Below are 14,059 nucleotides of genomic sequence, written 5' to 3'. Positions count from 1 at the left end.
TTATTCGTAAAATATTTATTTCCTTTTTTTTCTTTATTTAGAGATTTAAAAAAAACATATTTTTACACTTTGTAATATTTTTTTTTAAATTTTTTTACATTGTCCCAGATGCTCACAATCCATCTTGCCTGCAGCACCCGGAAGGACCTCACGGCCATCTTGATGCCGGGTGTCCATGGAGACCATCAGGACAACGCAATTGCATTGCCATTTTCTGGATGGAAGCGCTCAGGGGGTTAAATGCCCGTTATCGGTGCTATCACCGATCGGAGGCGTTGCTGCTGGGTATCAGCTCTCATACAGAATTGACACCCGCACGCGATCACCGCACCATACACATACTTCTCTTTGCGGGAACACACCTCACGCAGAGCAGCACATGCACGGCGCATGTTGGGAAGAGGTTAAGAAGAAATTCTAACCTTGGTGATACCCAACTGTTTGCCCCACTACTCATATATTTCCATTGATATTGTGTTCATTTTCTGTATCAGCCTTATGTTTGGCACTGTACTAAATGCCTTTGAAAAGTCCAAATAGACAACATCCATGCCCTTACGCTGGTTTATTTTTTAACTTAACTCCTCATAGAATCTATTCAGATTAGTTTGAAAGGACCGATTCCTCATGAACATATGCTTATGCTGGGTAATAAGGCTATTTTTTATTGAGAAACTCCAAGGTAGCATCTCTTAGAAAACACTTAAAGAAAGTCTCTGAGGTTAGCTTTTCTTGGAAAACTATGTAGGAAAGTCTGTGTGGTTAGCTAGGCAATTAGGATAATGCCTGATTTTTTTAAAGATCAAACGTCACAATTTTCTCTCAATAAGGAGGGTGGAGTAAAAAGCTCAAGACAGAAATTATATGCTGTGTCTAAAGATGTGCTGAGTTTAACAAACATTATGTAACAATTTGATAAATTTGGCACAAATAGAAGCAAAGCGACCACAAACAAAACTGGCTTTAAACATACCTTTATGATAAATTCTCTACCATGAGCGCCCTGAAATCTGCAAAGTAATTGCAATATGTAAGTTGTAATTTAGACAATTATTTGATATATTAATTGAAGTGGTAACAGAGATTGAGTTTTACGGAAATTTTTGTTGATTATCTGTAACTATCCCCCCTCCCTCCGCAGTGTATCTTAGGACGCAGAGATTGACAGATCAGTCATCCAATCTGGTTCAGAGGCATGCTGAGCTGTCTGTGCAGTGATTGACAGCTCAGATGACCAGCCTAGTGTAGGGGTGTGCTGAGCTGTCTTTGCAGTGATTGACAGCTCGGCCATCCAATCTGAGATTGGGGGTTGCTGATCTCTTGTCAGGTGCTCCCTGTTCCCTCGAATAATCTGCTGCTTAACTGGGCTGGCAGTCCCAGATAGCTGCCAGCCATAGCTTCAGCTCTGTGGGGTTTGTTTTCTCTGTGCCTAGTGCTTTGCTTGTTGATCTATCGCTGCCTTAACTTGAACTTCGTTCTGACCAGCCATTTGCCTAATACCTTTGCTCTGATCCACTCTCCTTCTGGTATTTTGACTTCTGACTGTGACCTGAGTACGCCTTTGTATCTTCCCTCTGTTTATGACGTACACTTCTGGCTATTGACCTCGGACTCCTTGACTATCCCGACTCACAGCTTGTCCGTGAGAGGTGACTGAGCGTCATATTAATAATAGGAAGCCTGTATCTAAATATATGCTTTATTAATCTTTAGAATTGGGATGGGCACATCTGGAGATTATGCAGGTTCTTCATGTTGATATCATGGCCATCAATAAAGTCAAACAGGGTGGTACTGTGAAAATGTGCTATACTTATGGTTTTTCATTTCTGTTCTGAATTTTGACTTCTTAATTTGCTGAAATTCTTATATTTTTCCCATCTGGCTCCAGCTTTTATGTTGTCCATATGTCACTTGTTTTCGCTGGAAAAACGCTAAAATCGCGTACAGCAATTTGCTATGTTTTGTAGCAATATTATTGGTGTTCTTGCATTCTTGAGGTGCCAGTTGGTACTTAAAAGTCTAATGCAAATTTTGGAGTAAATTACATACAAGGAGTCTTGATATGTAGCATTTGTGTTGTCGGTTGTATTGTTTGTTTTTTGTTTTAAATGTCCTTGGTCTGACTGTGACATTTCTATAACCTGCTAGTATGTTCTTCCCAGCCATAAACATTTGGCGATGTTGTTTCTGACAGTACACTGGAGCATTGCTGAATGAATAATGTCTGTAACCTAATTTATTTACTACATTTTCATTGTAAATCTCATGTAGGGAGTGCATTTCAATCCTTTCATGGCATCACTCAAAGAAATAAAAATCTTTGCCTTCTCCTCTAAATTCCTTTTCCTAACTTAGATATACCGTAATTTATCTTGTTCTATTTCTATAGATTATAATGCCCCCTGCTGTACCTACCGAGCAGGTGACTTTTTGGGGAAAGGTAGCTTTATATTTACTGTGTCGGTTCAATATTACAACATCGTATGTATTTCACATAATCATCAGGCGTCATCCTGTACATTAAATTAGGGTATATGTGTATTGTTACAGAAGATCTACCAGCAGAAGACTTGAACGGATCATTGAATAAATTAAAGACAGAATGGAACAACACTAACAACCAAATTCAAGAACTTAATAAGGGAATTTTGTACCAGGACTCTATTACCGCTTTTTTCAAAGAGCTAGATAATTTGGAAGAAAAGCTACGGCAGCAGGAGCACTGGTTGAATTCCCAGCCATTACCATCTCAGGAGCTTCCACTGCAATCACTTATGGAGTCTAGACAGGTAAACTGCTTGAAATAACCAAAGATGTCAACTTTTCTCAGGGTGTCAAAGTCCTGATCCAACTGCTCCTCACCCCTCCTGGGAACATCTGCACCCCTCTCCACAATTCGCCACCCCACCCCACCCCAGAAATCCCACTTGTGACCGTGCATCCTTCTGGCCCAGAAATAGGGAGAACTGTGGTTCCGACAGACGACGGCCGTTTCGCGCTACCGTGCTTCCACGGGTCTCGCGGTAGCGCGAAACGGCCGTCGTCTGTCGGAACCACAGTTCTCCCTATTTTGTCCTGCTGTTGACTTGATGTCACAATAAAGATTGGAAATTTTATGGATGGTGAGTGCACTTCTTCAGATTCTCTCATATGTTTGCCCAGTATATGCTATTTGTATTGCTATATCTAGGGGACATTGCACCTTTCAAAATAATACATTTCAACACTTTTTTCAATGTTTATTAAGCTTTTCTGGGCATATTAAAAAGCCCCAAAACATTAACTAACAGCAAATATTTGGACGCTGTGCGTAATGCAATCATTAGGGTGTTTGCACAATGTGTGTCGTAAATGCTTCAGAAAAATGCCTGCAGTATACTTTATTCTTCCTAAAATGTCTTCTTTGTAGAATGTTTCAATAAAAAATATTCTATGTATAAATAGTGGTGGTTTAAAAGTGGAAATTGCTGAAAGAATGGGCAGGTCACTTCTTTTAGCTGCTGCATGGCTTTCGAAGCCTTAAGGCTACGTTCACATTTGGGCTGTTGGGCGCAGCGTCGTCGACGCATACCGACACATGCGTCATGCGCCCCTATCTTTAACATGGGGGGCGCATGGACATGCACCGGTATGCGTTGAATTGCGTTTTACGACGCATGCGTCAGTTTGACGCACCAGACAGGGCGCAGAGAACGCTACTTGTAGCGATTTCCCTGCGCCATAATTCAGGAACATTACTAGTTTATGTCAACGCATGCGTCAAAAAACGCAGCGTTGTGTATTGCGTTGTTGGTTGCGTCGACGACGCTGCGCCCAACAACGCAAATGTGAACATTACCTAAGCGGTAAAAGAAGTTACAAAAGATGGAACATTTGTTGGGCATATAGCAATTATTTTTAACGTTTATTGAGTGCTTTTTCAGGCGGTTCCAGGTTGAATCCACCTGAAAAATACGCTGTGTGCACATCCCCCTAAGTTTGACCCTGCAATTATTCTATTAGATGGTCATTCCCATCCCAGCCTTTTATGTAGAGAAGAGAATAACTTTGGCCAAGTGCTGGCCATAGGAGGCTATTTCATGGAAACAGCTAATTGTGTAACCTGCCTGAAAAAGCTCTAAATAAACGCTAAAAAAAATGAACATACGCGCTGTAATGTAAAAACTCCTTCCTGTTCATTTGAGTCAGTGGCCAAAAACATTGCAAAAAGTTGCCAAACCTACTATTCAGTACAAAAGACCCTAGCAAGTCCTGAGGCTTCATGCTCCTGAAAAAGTTGCCGGTTTCACACACGTCAAAAAGACGTCTGCACATACCCTCATAGCTCACTATAATGTTGACATGGCTCCTATTAATTTTTACCAGAGATACAGATACAACTTATAGCAAACAATGAGAGTTTTTTTTTTTAAGTTTTAGCTCAAAGGGGGCTCTATAGGTATAAAAATGAATAAAATTAAGTAATTATAAATTTATTCCTGAATACGTTTAACTAGCAAATCACACTTGTTTTATCTAGAAGGGTAATCACTGTAGTACATTAAAATAGGCGCTCCCTTGTTACGCTGATAGGAAGCTGTCCTGGAATGTTAATAGGACAGGTGTATAGTAAGATGTGCTCCCAGTGGATATTCTGAACTAATTCTGGAAATACTAAGGTAAGAAGACTCCACTCATACTGCTTTCTACCATGTCTATCTGATCTAATACTGGAGATACTATGGATGTTGAAGATGTTGAGGTAAGAAGAGGCTGCTCATACTGCTTTCCACCCTGTCCTTCTAATCTGATACTGAAGATACCTGGAGGGCTGAGGTTGAGAAGATGCCACTCGCACTGTTGTTATCACTGGCTATCTGATCTAATACTGGAGATACTAGGGGTGTTGAGGTAAGAAGAGGCTGCTCATACTGCTGTCCACCCTGTCCTTCTAATCTGATACTGGAGATACCTGGGGGGCTGATGGTGAGACGATGCCACTCACACTTTTGTCATCACTGTCTATCTGATCTAATAGTGGAGATACTAGGTGTGCGGAGGTAAGAAGAGGCTGCTCACACTGCTGTCCACCCTGGCTATCTGATCCAATAGTGGAGATGCTAGGTGTGCGGAGGTAAGAAGAGGCTGCTCACACTGCTGTCCACCCTGGCTATCTGATCTAATAGTAGAGATACTAGGTGTGCGGAGGTAAGAAGAGGCTGCTCACACTGCTGTCCACCCTGGCTATCTGATCTAATAGTGGAGATACTAGGTGTGCGGAGGTAAGAAGAGGCTGCTCACACTGCTGGCCACCCTGGCTATCTGATCCAATAGTGGAGATACTAGGTGTGCGGAGGTAAGAAGAGGCTGCTCACACTGCTGTCCACCCTGGCTATCTGATCTAATACTGGAGATACTAGGTGTGCGGCACACTGCTGTCCACCCTGGCTATCTGATCCAATACTGGAGATACTATGTGTGCGGACGTAAGAAGAGGCTGCTCACACTGCTGTCCACCCTGGCTATCTGATCCAATAGTGGAGATGCTAGGTGTGCGGAGGTAAGAAGAGGCTGCTCACACTGCTGTCCACCCTGGCTATCTGATCTAATAGTAGAGATACTAGGTGTGCGGAGGTAAGAAGAGGCTGCTCACACTGCTGTCCACCCTGGCTATCTGATCTAATAGTGGAGATACTAGGTGTGCGGAGGTAAGAAGAGGCTGCTCACACTGCTGGCCACCCTGGCTATCTGATCCAATAGTGGAGATACTAGGTGTGCGGAGGTAAGAAGAGGCTGCTCACACTGCTGTCCACCCTGGCTATCTGATCTAATACTGGAGATACTAGGTGTGCGGCACACTGCTGTCCACCCTGGCTATCTGATCCAATACTGGAGATACTATGTGTGCGGACGTAAGAAGAGGCTGCTCACACTGCTGTCCACCCTGGCTATCAGATCTAATACTGGAGATACTTGGTGTGCGGAGGTAAGAAGAAGAGGCTGCTTACACTGCTGTCCACACTGGCTATCTGATCTAATAGTGGAGAAACTAGGTGTGCAGAGGTAAGAAGAGGCTGCTCACACTGCTGTCCACCCTGGCTATCTGATCCAATAGTGGAGATACTAGGTGTGCGGACGTAAGAAGAGGCTGCTCACACTGCTGTCCACCCTGGCTATCTGATCCAATAGTGGAGATACTAGGTGTGCGGAGGTAAGAAGAGGCTGCTCACACTGCTGTCCATCCTGGCTATCTGATCTAATAGTGGAGATACTAGGTGTGCGGAGGTAAGAAGAGGCTGCTCACACTGCTCTCCACCCTGGCTATCTGATCTAATCGTGGAGATACTAGGTGTGCTGAGGTAAGAAGAGGCTGCTCACACTGCTCTCCACCCTGGCTATCTGATCTAATCATGGAGATACTAGGTGTGCTGAGGTAAGAAGAGGCTGCTCACACTGCTGTCCACCCTGGCTATCTGATCTAATAGTGGACATACTAGGTGTGCGGAGGTAAGAAGAGGCTGCTCACATTGCTGTCCACCCTGGCTATCTGATCTAATAGTGGAGATACTAGGTGTGCGGAGGTAAGAAGAGGCTGCTCACACCTCTGTCCACTCTCTTTCCGAATGCTGTATGGCTGCTGTGACCTGGAGATATCCTTTACCACATGCTGTTAAGCTGTCTCCATACTACAGCAGGGTAGCTTTCTACTGCACATGCTTAAAGGTACATGTATAGTTAGCATTCTAGGAGAGGTTTATGTCAGTGTAATAAGTTGCTACTTAAATGTACTATAGTGATTACCGCTCTCGGTAAAACAAGTGTGATTTGCTAATTGAATGTATTTAATGGGAATCTGTCAGCAGGTTTTTGCTATGTAATCTGAGAGCACCTTGATGTAGTGGAAGAGACCCTGATTCCAGTGATGTAACTTTCTAGGCTGTTTTTTTGCTCTTTTAATACAATCAGTGTTTTAGCAAAAGGAGATTACCACTACAGGACAAGCTGCGTTGTGCCTCATAGTCCAACCTCACCCCCAGCACTGATTAGCAGCTTTCTGTCACTATACATTTTACACAGAAAGCTGCCGATTAGTGCTGTTGTCAGGGTTTTACAATCTGCCAAATCTGCAGCAGAGTTAATTATAACAAGTAAACTAAGTGATACATCGCTGGAACCAGGGTTTCAGTCCCTATGTCATGTTGCAGTCAGATTACATAGCAAAAACCTGCTCATAGATTCCCTTTATTATTTTTTAAACATATTTATAGATGCAGATATGTTATGTATTATAACATTTGCAGTATCCCATTGTAAAATTGCATAAAATATACACCGCAGTACAGTTCTATATTTGTGTAATGTTATAGCTTTTCATCACTCTGGTTTCGTTACTCTAATGTGATATTCTTTTTCACAGCTGCGACTGGACAGATTTCGAGATCTTTACACACAAGTCGAAGATTTGCGATCACAATCATTGTCATTAGGTTCCCAGCCAGATGCTCCTACTTTTCTTGAAGGAAGTTTAAATAGTATCAGCGGCAACTACGGGAGAGTAAAAAGTCAAATGGAAAGAGATGTCGAACACTTTCAGAAAGGTTGGTCAGCGGTTCCATGTATCATTTCACGAGAGGGATTCAATGACAAACTCAGTTATTGCTCATATTAAAAATATGCATTATAGGTCATTGAACAATGTCTGGGTCCAATATAATCCATAAATAGCAGCAAAATAATGTAACACTTGTATTTTTAACCTTCCAGCTTTGGAACACCAACCCAGTCAGCAGTACCTGGACACCCGGAAAGCATTAAAAGAAATATTAATGGATTGTCAGCACAAATTACAGTCACAATTAACAGGTCTCTGCGATCCAATGACTGCAGATCAAGCTCTGCAACAGGCTAAGGTGAGTTGTTATAGTGTAAATTTGTATTTTATTACCACCAGGAATAGATGTTGCATTATTTGATTGATATGAAAGACATCCGTGTATATCATCCAAAAGTGTCCACACAGATAAATAGCTAGCTGAGGTCTTCGGGGTCTTTACCTGATTCTGGCTATGACGCTCAGCATTTTCCCACGATCTATAATACTACCTCTAAAATGAATCTGCTGAAATGTGCTGGATCATGCCAAGTTTTGTAAAGCAAGTGAATTGATCGAGAAGGTAGGCAAAGAGACAACAGCTTCTCTCTGCATTTTGGGACTCGGGAAAAAAAAATTTGCGATGTAGAAGATCACAGCCTTTTGTTTTTTTACCAAAATGTCGCTTTATGATTTCATCTAACAGTACAATAATTCAGTAGTATTCCAGAAAATACACTCATCAACATTGACATTGCAAAAACGAGAAATACAGGCCATAAAGTTATGTAAATCTAGGAAGTAGCTGGTATCACTAAGATCTGAAAATGATCATATTTTCCAGCACCTTATTCCAATCTGTCACAAGTTGGCGGGGTATGAAGCCCAGATTGAAACCAGATTTTTTATAGCCACATGAAATCTCAAAAAATCAGATCTAGTCTTGTAGAATGATTGTGCCGTGCCTCCTATTTGTAATGAGACAGTTATCACTTTTTCTTCCCGACTGAGAGGGGTAGAATACTTGACCTAAGAGACCTTGGTTTATCATATCGGCAGATCAGGTCGGCACCATTCAGTGTTGCGTGATTGGGAGGAGAAAAAAATTGTAATGACCGCAAAGATACACTGACACGACCCTCTGCACGGATGGACTGTCATATCACATGCCAAGCCCAAGTCATCAAACAGTGTCTACACAAACCATGAGAAGGCGTTTCTACGAGCCAGACGTCCAGCTACAAATGTTCCATTGGCTGCATGCCACCGCTCTCAAGGGCTATTATAGTGTTGACCAAGACAGCGTTGTAGGGTGGAACTGAGGTCTATCGTCTTCAAGAAGTTTCCTGTTTTTATCTTAGAAGCAATGATAGCTGGAAATTGGTCTACAGATGGCGTTGGCTATGCCATGGCCATACAGAGGCATTCTTGAAGGGATTGTGGTGTAGGGAGTCATATGATAGCCCTACCCCTCTCATCTTTGTTCCAGGTATACCAACAGCATGGCGTTACGTAGATTTGGTAGCTTAACCAGTTCTAGGGCTATTTCACTAAAATGTTTCAGGAGGACTTTCTTAGCATGACAACACCAGGCCACATGTTGCCCGTGCTACTGTTAGCAGCGTGCATGGTCTGTGCTACCATAATCTGCAGCGTCTCTAGACTTGTCTCCCACAAGCACATCTGGAATGTCATTGGTCAGCAATTGTGAAGGTAGCCGCCAGCAGCAGATCTTGATGATCTGCCCAAGTGCATTCAGCATGGTAGAAGATTCCTCAGACAACCATTAATAACCTCATTGATAACATGCCAAGGTGTGTAATTTTGTGTACTTCTGCACTTGGCACTCATTCTTGATAGTAAATAAATTGAGATGTTTTGAACATTTTGTTTCCATTTTTATATAATTTACATGTCATTAACATGTCAATCCATCCTGTGATTTCCAGAACTCCATGGAGTTCCTTGGTGTTGCAATTTCAAAGTTGAGGAGTGTATTAACCAAAAGAAACCACTTACCAAACAATTATCCACGTTAAATTATATTATTTATGTGAAGTGTTTGAGGCAGTCCTCATCAGAATGTAGACCTAATGTGAAGAAGTCACTTGGTGAAAAATGGAAAGTTTTTGTATTTGTTGTATTCCTGCTTCTTCCCTAACTATGAAGTTTTTAGTTTTTTTTATTCTGCTCTATGGTTCCAAAGATATTCTTTTTATGGTGTTTACCAAGAGGGCACTGCTCAATGGATTTTCTGGCTGTATTTCAGAAAATGATTGTGCTCGTGTGTCGTGGTCATTCCATTGGTAAATTGTGCAAAATGTTGTGTCTCTCTCACAAATTAGAATAGCTGCATCTGTCTCCCATTGAGATAAATAGGATGTGACCGTTGCATCGAAGTGACGATGAGCTTCAACTTTGAAACAATCAAGGGTTACAGAGGCATGAAATTCACATAAAGAAATCTTTTATTTGTAAGCTTCCGTCACATGACTGCACCAATGCGTGAGAAAGAGTGAGGCTGAAAGTGAAAAGATTAAGAAAGGGAATTATTTTCCATTTTCTGTCTTCTTAAATTATACAACTCTCTGTAAAATATATTAAAACAAAAGATTGCTCGAAAATATCTAATTCTTTAAGAAAGACAGTGTCTCATTGTCTATTATGTTTTTCATGGGTAGACATTCAATCTCCCAACAAATGCTTGAGCTGTTGTCTTCTTGGGACAATAGGTTCATTATTACAATCAGGTTATTATTGTGCATAGCCAGAGTGTCACCATGGGCCTTACTGTACGGAATGGTGTTGCCATAACACATTTACATCTTTTTCTTATTGAGTTTTTATATTCTGTATTTGTAAATAAAAATGTCTTTGTGAGTATCTTTCTATCAATCAATCAATCAATCTATTGAAACCCTAACATGAGAAGTACAAGTAAAGACATATATAAGTCAAAAGTAAACAACGTTATTGAAAAATAGCTAAAAACATATAAAAATTACAGTGCAAGGAATCCATACAAGAACCAGATGAGTGTAAAAATAGGCAGGACAGTTATAGGTTCCAATAGATGGCAAAATGCAGAAGGGCAAGCATGACGGAAGAATTACTTACTCATCATTGCTTCATGCATGGCCATCGTCATTGTGCCATCCCTTGGAATTCTAACTGTCCTTCCCATTTTCCTTTTATCTATCTATCTATCTATCTATCTATCTATCTATCTATCTATCTATCTATCTATCTATCTATCTATCTATCTATCTATCTGTATCCCATATCTATCTATCTATCTATCTATCTATCTATCTATCTATCTATCTATCTATCTATCTATCTCTTTCATAACTATCAATCTATCTATCCCATATCTATCTATCCATCTACAGTCATGGCCAAAAGTATTGACACCCCTGCAATTCTGTCACATAATGCTCATTTTCTTCCTGAAAATGATTGCAAACACAAATTCTTTGTTATTATTATCTTCATTTAATTTGTCTTAAATGAAAAAACACAAAAAGAATTGTCCTAAAGCCAAATTGGATATAATTCCACACCAAACATAAAAAAAGGGGTGGACAAAAGTATTGGCACTGTTCGAAAAATCATGTGATGCTTCTCTAATTTGTGTAATTAACAGCACCTGTAACTTACCTGTGGCACCTAACAGGTGTTGGCAATAACTAAATCACACTTGCAGCCAGTTGACATGGATTAAAGTTGATTCAACCTCTGTCCTGTGTACTTGTGTGTGCCACATTGAGCGTGGAGAAAAGAAAGAAGACCAAAGAACTGTCTGAGGACTTGAGAAACCAAATTGTGAGGAAGCATGAGCAATCTCAAGGCTACAAGTCCATCTCCAAAGACCTGAATGTTCCTGTGTCTACCGTGTGCAGTGTCATCAAGAAGTTTAAAGCCCATGGCACTGTGGCTAACCTCCCTAGATGTGGACGGAAAATAAAAATTGACAAGAGATTTCAACGCAAGATTGTGCGGATGTTGGATAAAGAACCTCGACTAACATTCAAAAAAGTTCAAGCTGCCCTGCAGTCCAAGGGTACAACAGTGTCAACCCATACTATCCATCGGCATCTGAATGAAAAGGGACTGTATGGTAGGAGACCCAGGAAGACCTCACTTCTTACCTCGAGACATAAAAAAGCCAGGCTGGAGTTTGCCAAAACCTACCTGAAAAAGCCTAAAACGTTTTGGAAGAATGTTCTCTGGTCAGATGAGACAAAAGTAGAGCTTTTTGGGCAAAGGCATCAACATAGAGTTTACAAGAGAAAAAAAGAGGCATTCAAAGAAAAGAACATGGTTCCTACAGTCAAACATGGAGGAGGTTCCCTGATGTTTTGGAGTTGCTTTGCTGCCTCTGGCACTGGACTGCTTGACCGTGTGCATGGCATTATGAAGTCTGAAGACTATCAACAAATTTTGCAGCATAATGTAGGGCCCAGTGTGTGAAACCTGGGTCTCCCTCAGTGGTCATGGGTCTTCCAGCAGGACAATGACCCAAAACACACTTCAAAAAGCACTAGAAAATGGTTTGAGAGAAAGCACTGGAGACTTCTAAGGTGGCCAGCAATGAGTCCAGACCTGAATCCTATAGAACACCTGTGGAGAGATCTAAAAATGGCAGTTTAGAGAAGGCACCCTTCAAATCTCAGGGACCTGGAGCAGTTTGCCAAAGAAGAATGGTTTAAAATTCCAGCAGAGCATTGTAAGAAACTCATTGACGGTTACCGGAAGCGGTTGGTCGCAGTTATTTTGGCTAAAGGTTGTGCAACCAAGTATTAGGCTGAGGGTGCCAATACTTTTGTCTGGCCCATTTTTGAGTTTTGTGTGAAATGATCAATGTTTTGCTTCATTCTCTTTTGTGTTTTTTCATTTAAGACAAATTAAATGAAGATAATAATACCAAATAATTTGTGTTTGCAATCATTTTCAGGAAGAAACTGAGTATTATCTGACAGAATTGCAGGGATGTCAATACTTTTGGCCATAACTGTATCTATCTATATCACATCTTTCTATCTATCTATCTATCTATCTATCTATCTATCTATCTATCTATCTATCTATCTATCTATCATCTATCTCTATGTATTTCATATCTCTATGTATTTCATATCTTTCTATCTGTCTGTCTATCTCTTACATATCTATCAATCTATCTATATCACATCTTTCTGTCTGTCTATCTATCTATCTATCTATCTATCTATCTATCTATCTATATCTATTTCATATCTATCTAACATTTAGCATCTTTTTCTAGTTGCTGCGTTTTTTTCATTCAATGTATTTAACAAACATAAGCGCAATCTTAAAAATAAGAGTCAATTCTTCTTTGTCTTATCAGAATCTTACACAGACATTAGAAAGCCAGAAACCAGGTATTGACAAGCTTTATGCAGAAACCAGGCTTCTTGAGAAACGAGCTCCGGAAGACAAAACTATAATCTACATGAATGAGTGTAGAGACATCGAAGAACAGTGGAGCAAACTGAAGAGTATTTGTGCTGATCACGTCTACATTCTAGAAGATATTTCCTCTAAACTGAAAGCATTTGAGGTAAAGTAAAATGTGACCCGATTGAGATTACAAACTTCATCCCAACGCGTTAAGACCCCTTTATAAACTAGGAGGCTGTCCGCTGAACGATGCTTCGGCTGATCGTTCGACCGACTTCTGTCTTAGCCGAATTTTCCAAACACTGGAGTGCTCCTGTGTTCTCTATTAGAAAGTCTCCAGCTGACACATAAGTCAGCAGATTATATCTGGGAGAACATTGTGATCGGAAATCCAAAATTGGACATAGCCAGTGGACCTCTCCCTCAAGCATTAGGTGGCCAGCGCCCCCATACCTATTACATTGTTAGCCAAACCTGTCGTTGGGTTCAGCCAACATTAGTTTAATGTGTATGGGGGCCTATACGCCAGAGAAATTGTAGGAACTGTAGGCATTACTTAATGTGATGAAATGTTAAGCCTTGACGCAGTAGCGTATTACTGAGATTTTCTTACCAGGAAGACCCAGCATGTGGAAGTTTGTGGGGGCAAAAACAAAGTGAAGGCTTTGAACCTCTTTCATACGTTCATGGAAATCAATGTTCAATCAAATCACAATTGTCTCTGCTGACATTTACGGGGAAGGAAATGTTTTCTCTGATGTTGTTTTCATAATAAGGTCAAGTAGAATATACGTATAATGTTGGTTTTCGGTTCTCATTTCATTATCATCTCCATCTCCCCATGAGTGTCTTTGTGCAGTAGATAAAAATACGATTTCCTGACTATTTTCCTTTCTTTTACCTGGCTGCATATCATTTAAATTAATTGCTACTATTAAATGGAAATGTGATAAAATGATAATTCTGTTAATTTCTCTGTTCTTGGAGATGACAGGAGTCTGAAAGACATTTCAGGGATAAAATAATGAATGCCCTGACTGAAAACTTTGGTATTGGTAAAGC

At 40.7% G+C, this 14,059-nt stretch overlaps 1 protein-coding gene across 2 annotated transcripts in view; it reads left to right on the top strand.

Moving 5' to 3' along the window:
* The window catches only part of UTRN (utrophin), a 930,516-nt gene that overhangs the window by 250,639 nt on the left and 665,818 nt on the right, over nucleotides 1-14,059 (top strand). For both annotated transcript variants that reach the window (XM_069769124.1, XM_069769123.1), the window contains exons 20-23: nucleotides 2,554-2,792; nucleotides 7,400-7,580; nucleotides 7,747-7,892; nucleotides 12,945-13,157. In XM_069769124.1, coding sequence (XP_069625225.1) covers nucleotides 2,554-2,792; nucleotides 7,400-7,580; nucleotides 7,747-7,892; nucleotides 12,945-13,157 — 779 coding nt within the window. The remainder of the gene's footprint in view (nucleotides 1-2,553; nucleotides 2,793-7,399; nucleotides 7,581-7,746; nucleotides 7,893-12,944; nucleotides 13,158-14,059) is intronic.

The sequence above is a fragment of the Ranitomeya imitator genome, chromosome 5 (assembly GCF_032444005.1).
Source record: "Ranitomeya imitator isolate aRanImi1 chromosome 5, aRanImi1.pri, whole genome shotgun sequence".
Classification (NCBI taxonomy): Eukaryota; Metazoa; Chordata; class Amphibia; order Anura; family Dendrobatidae; genus Ranitomeya; species Ranitomeya imitator.
This window is presented reverse-complemented; position numbering and strand designations above follow the sequence as displayed.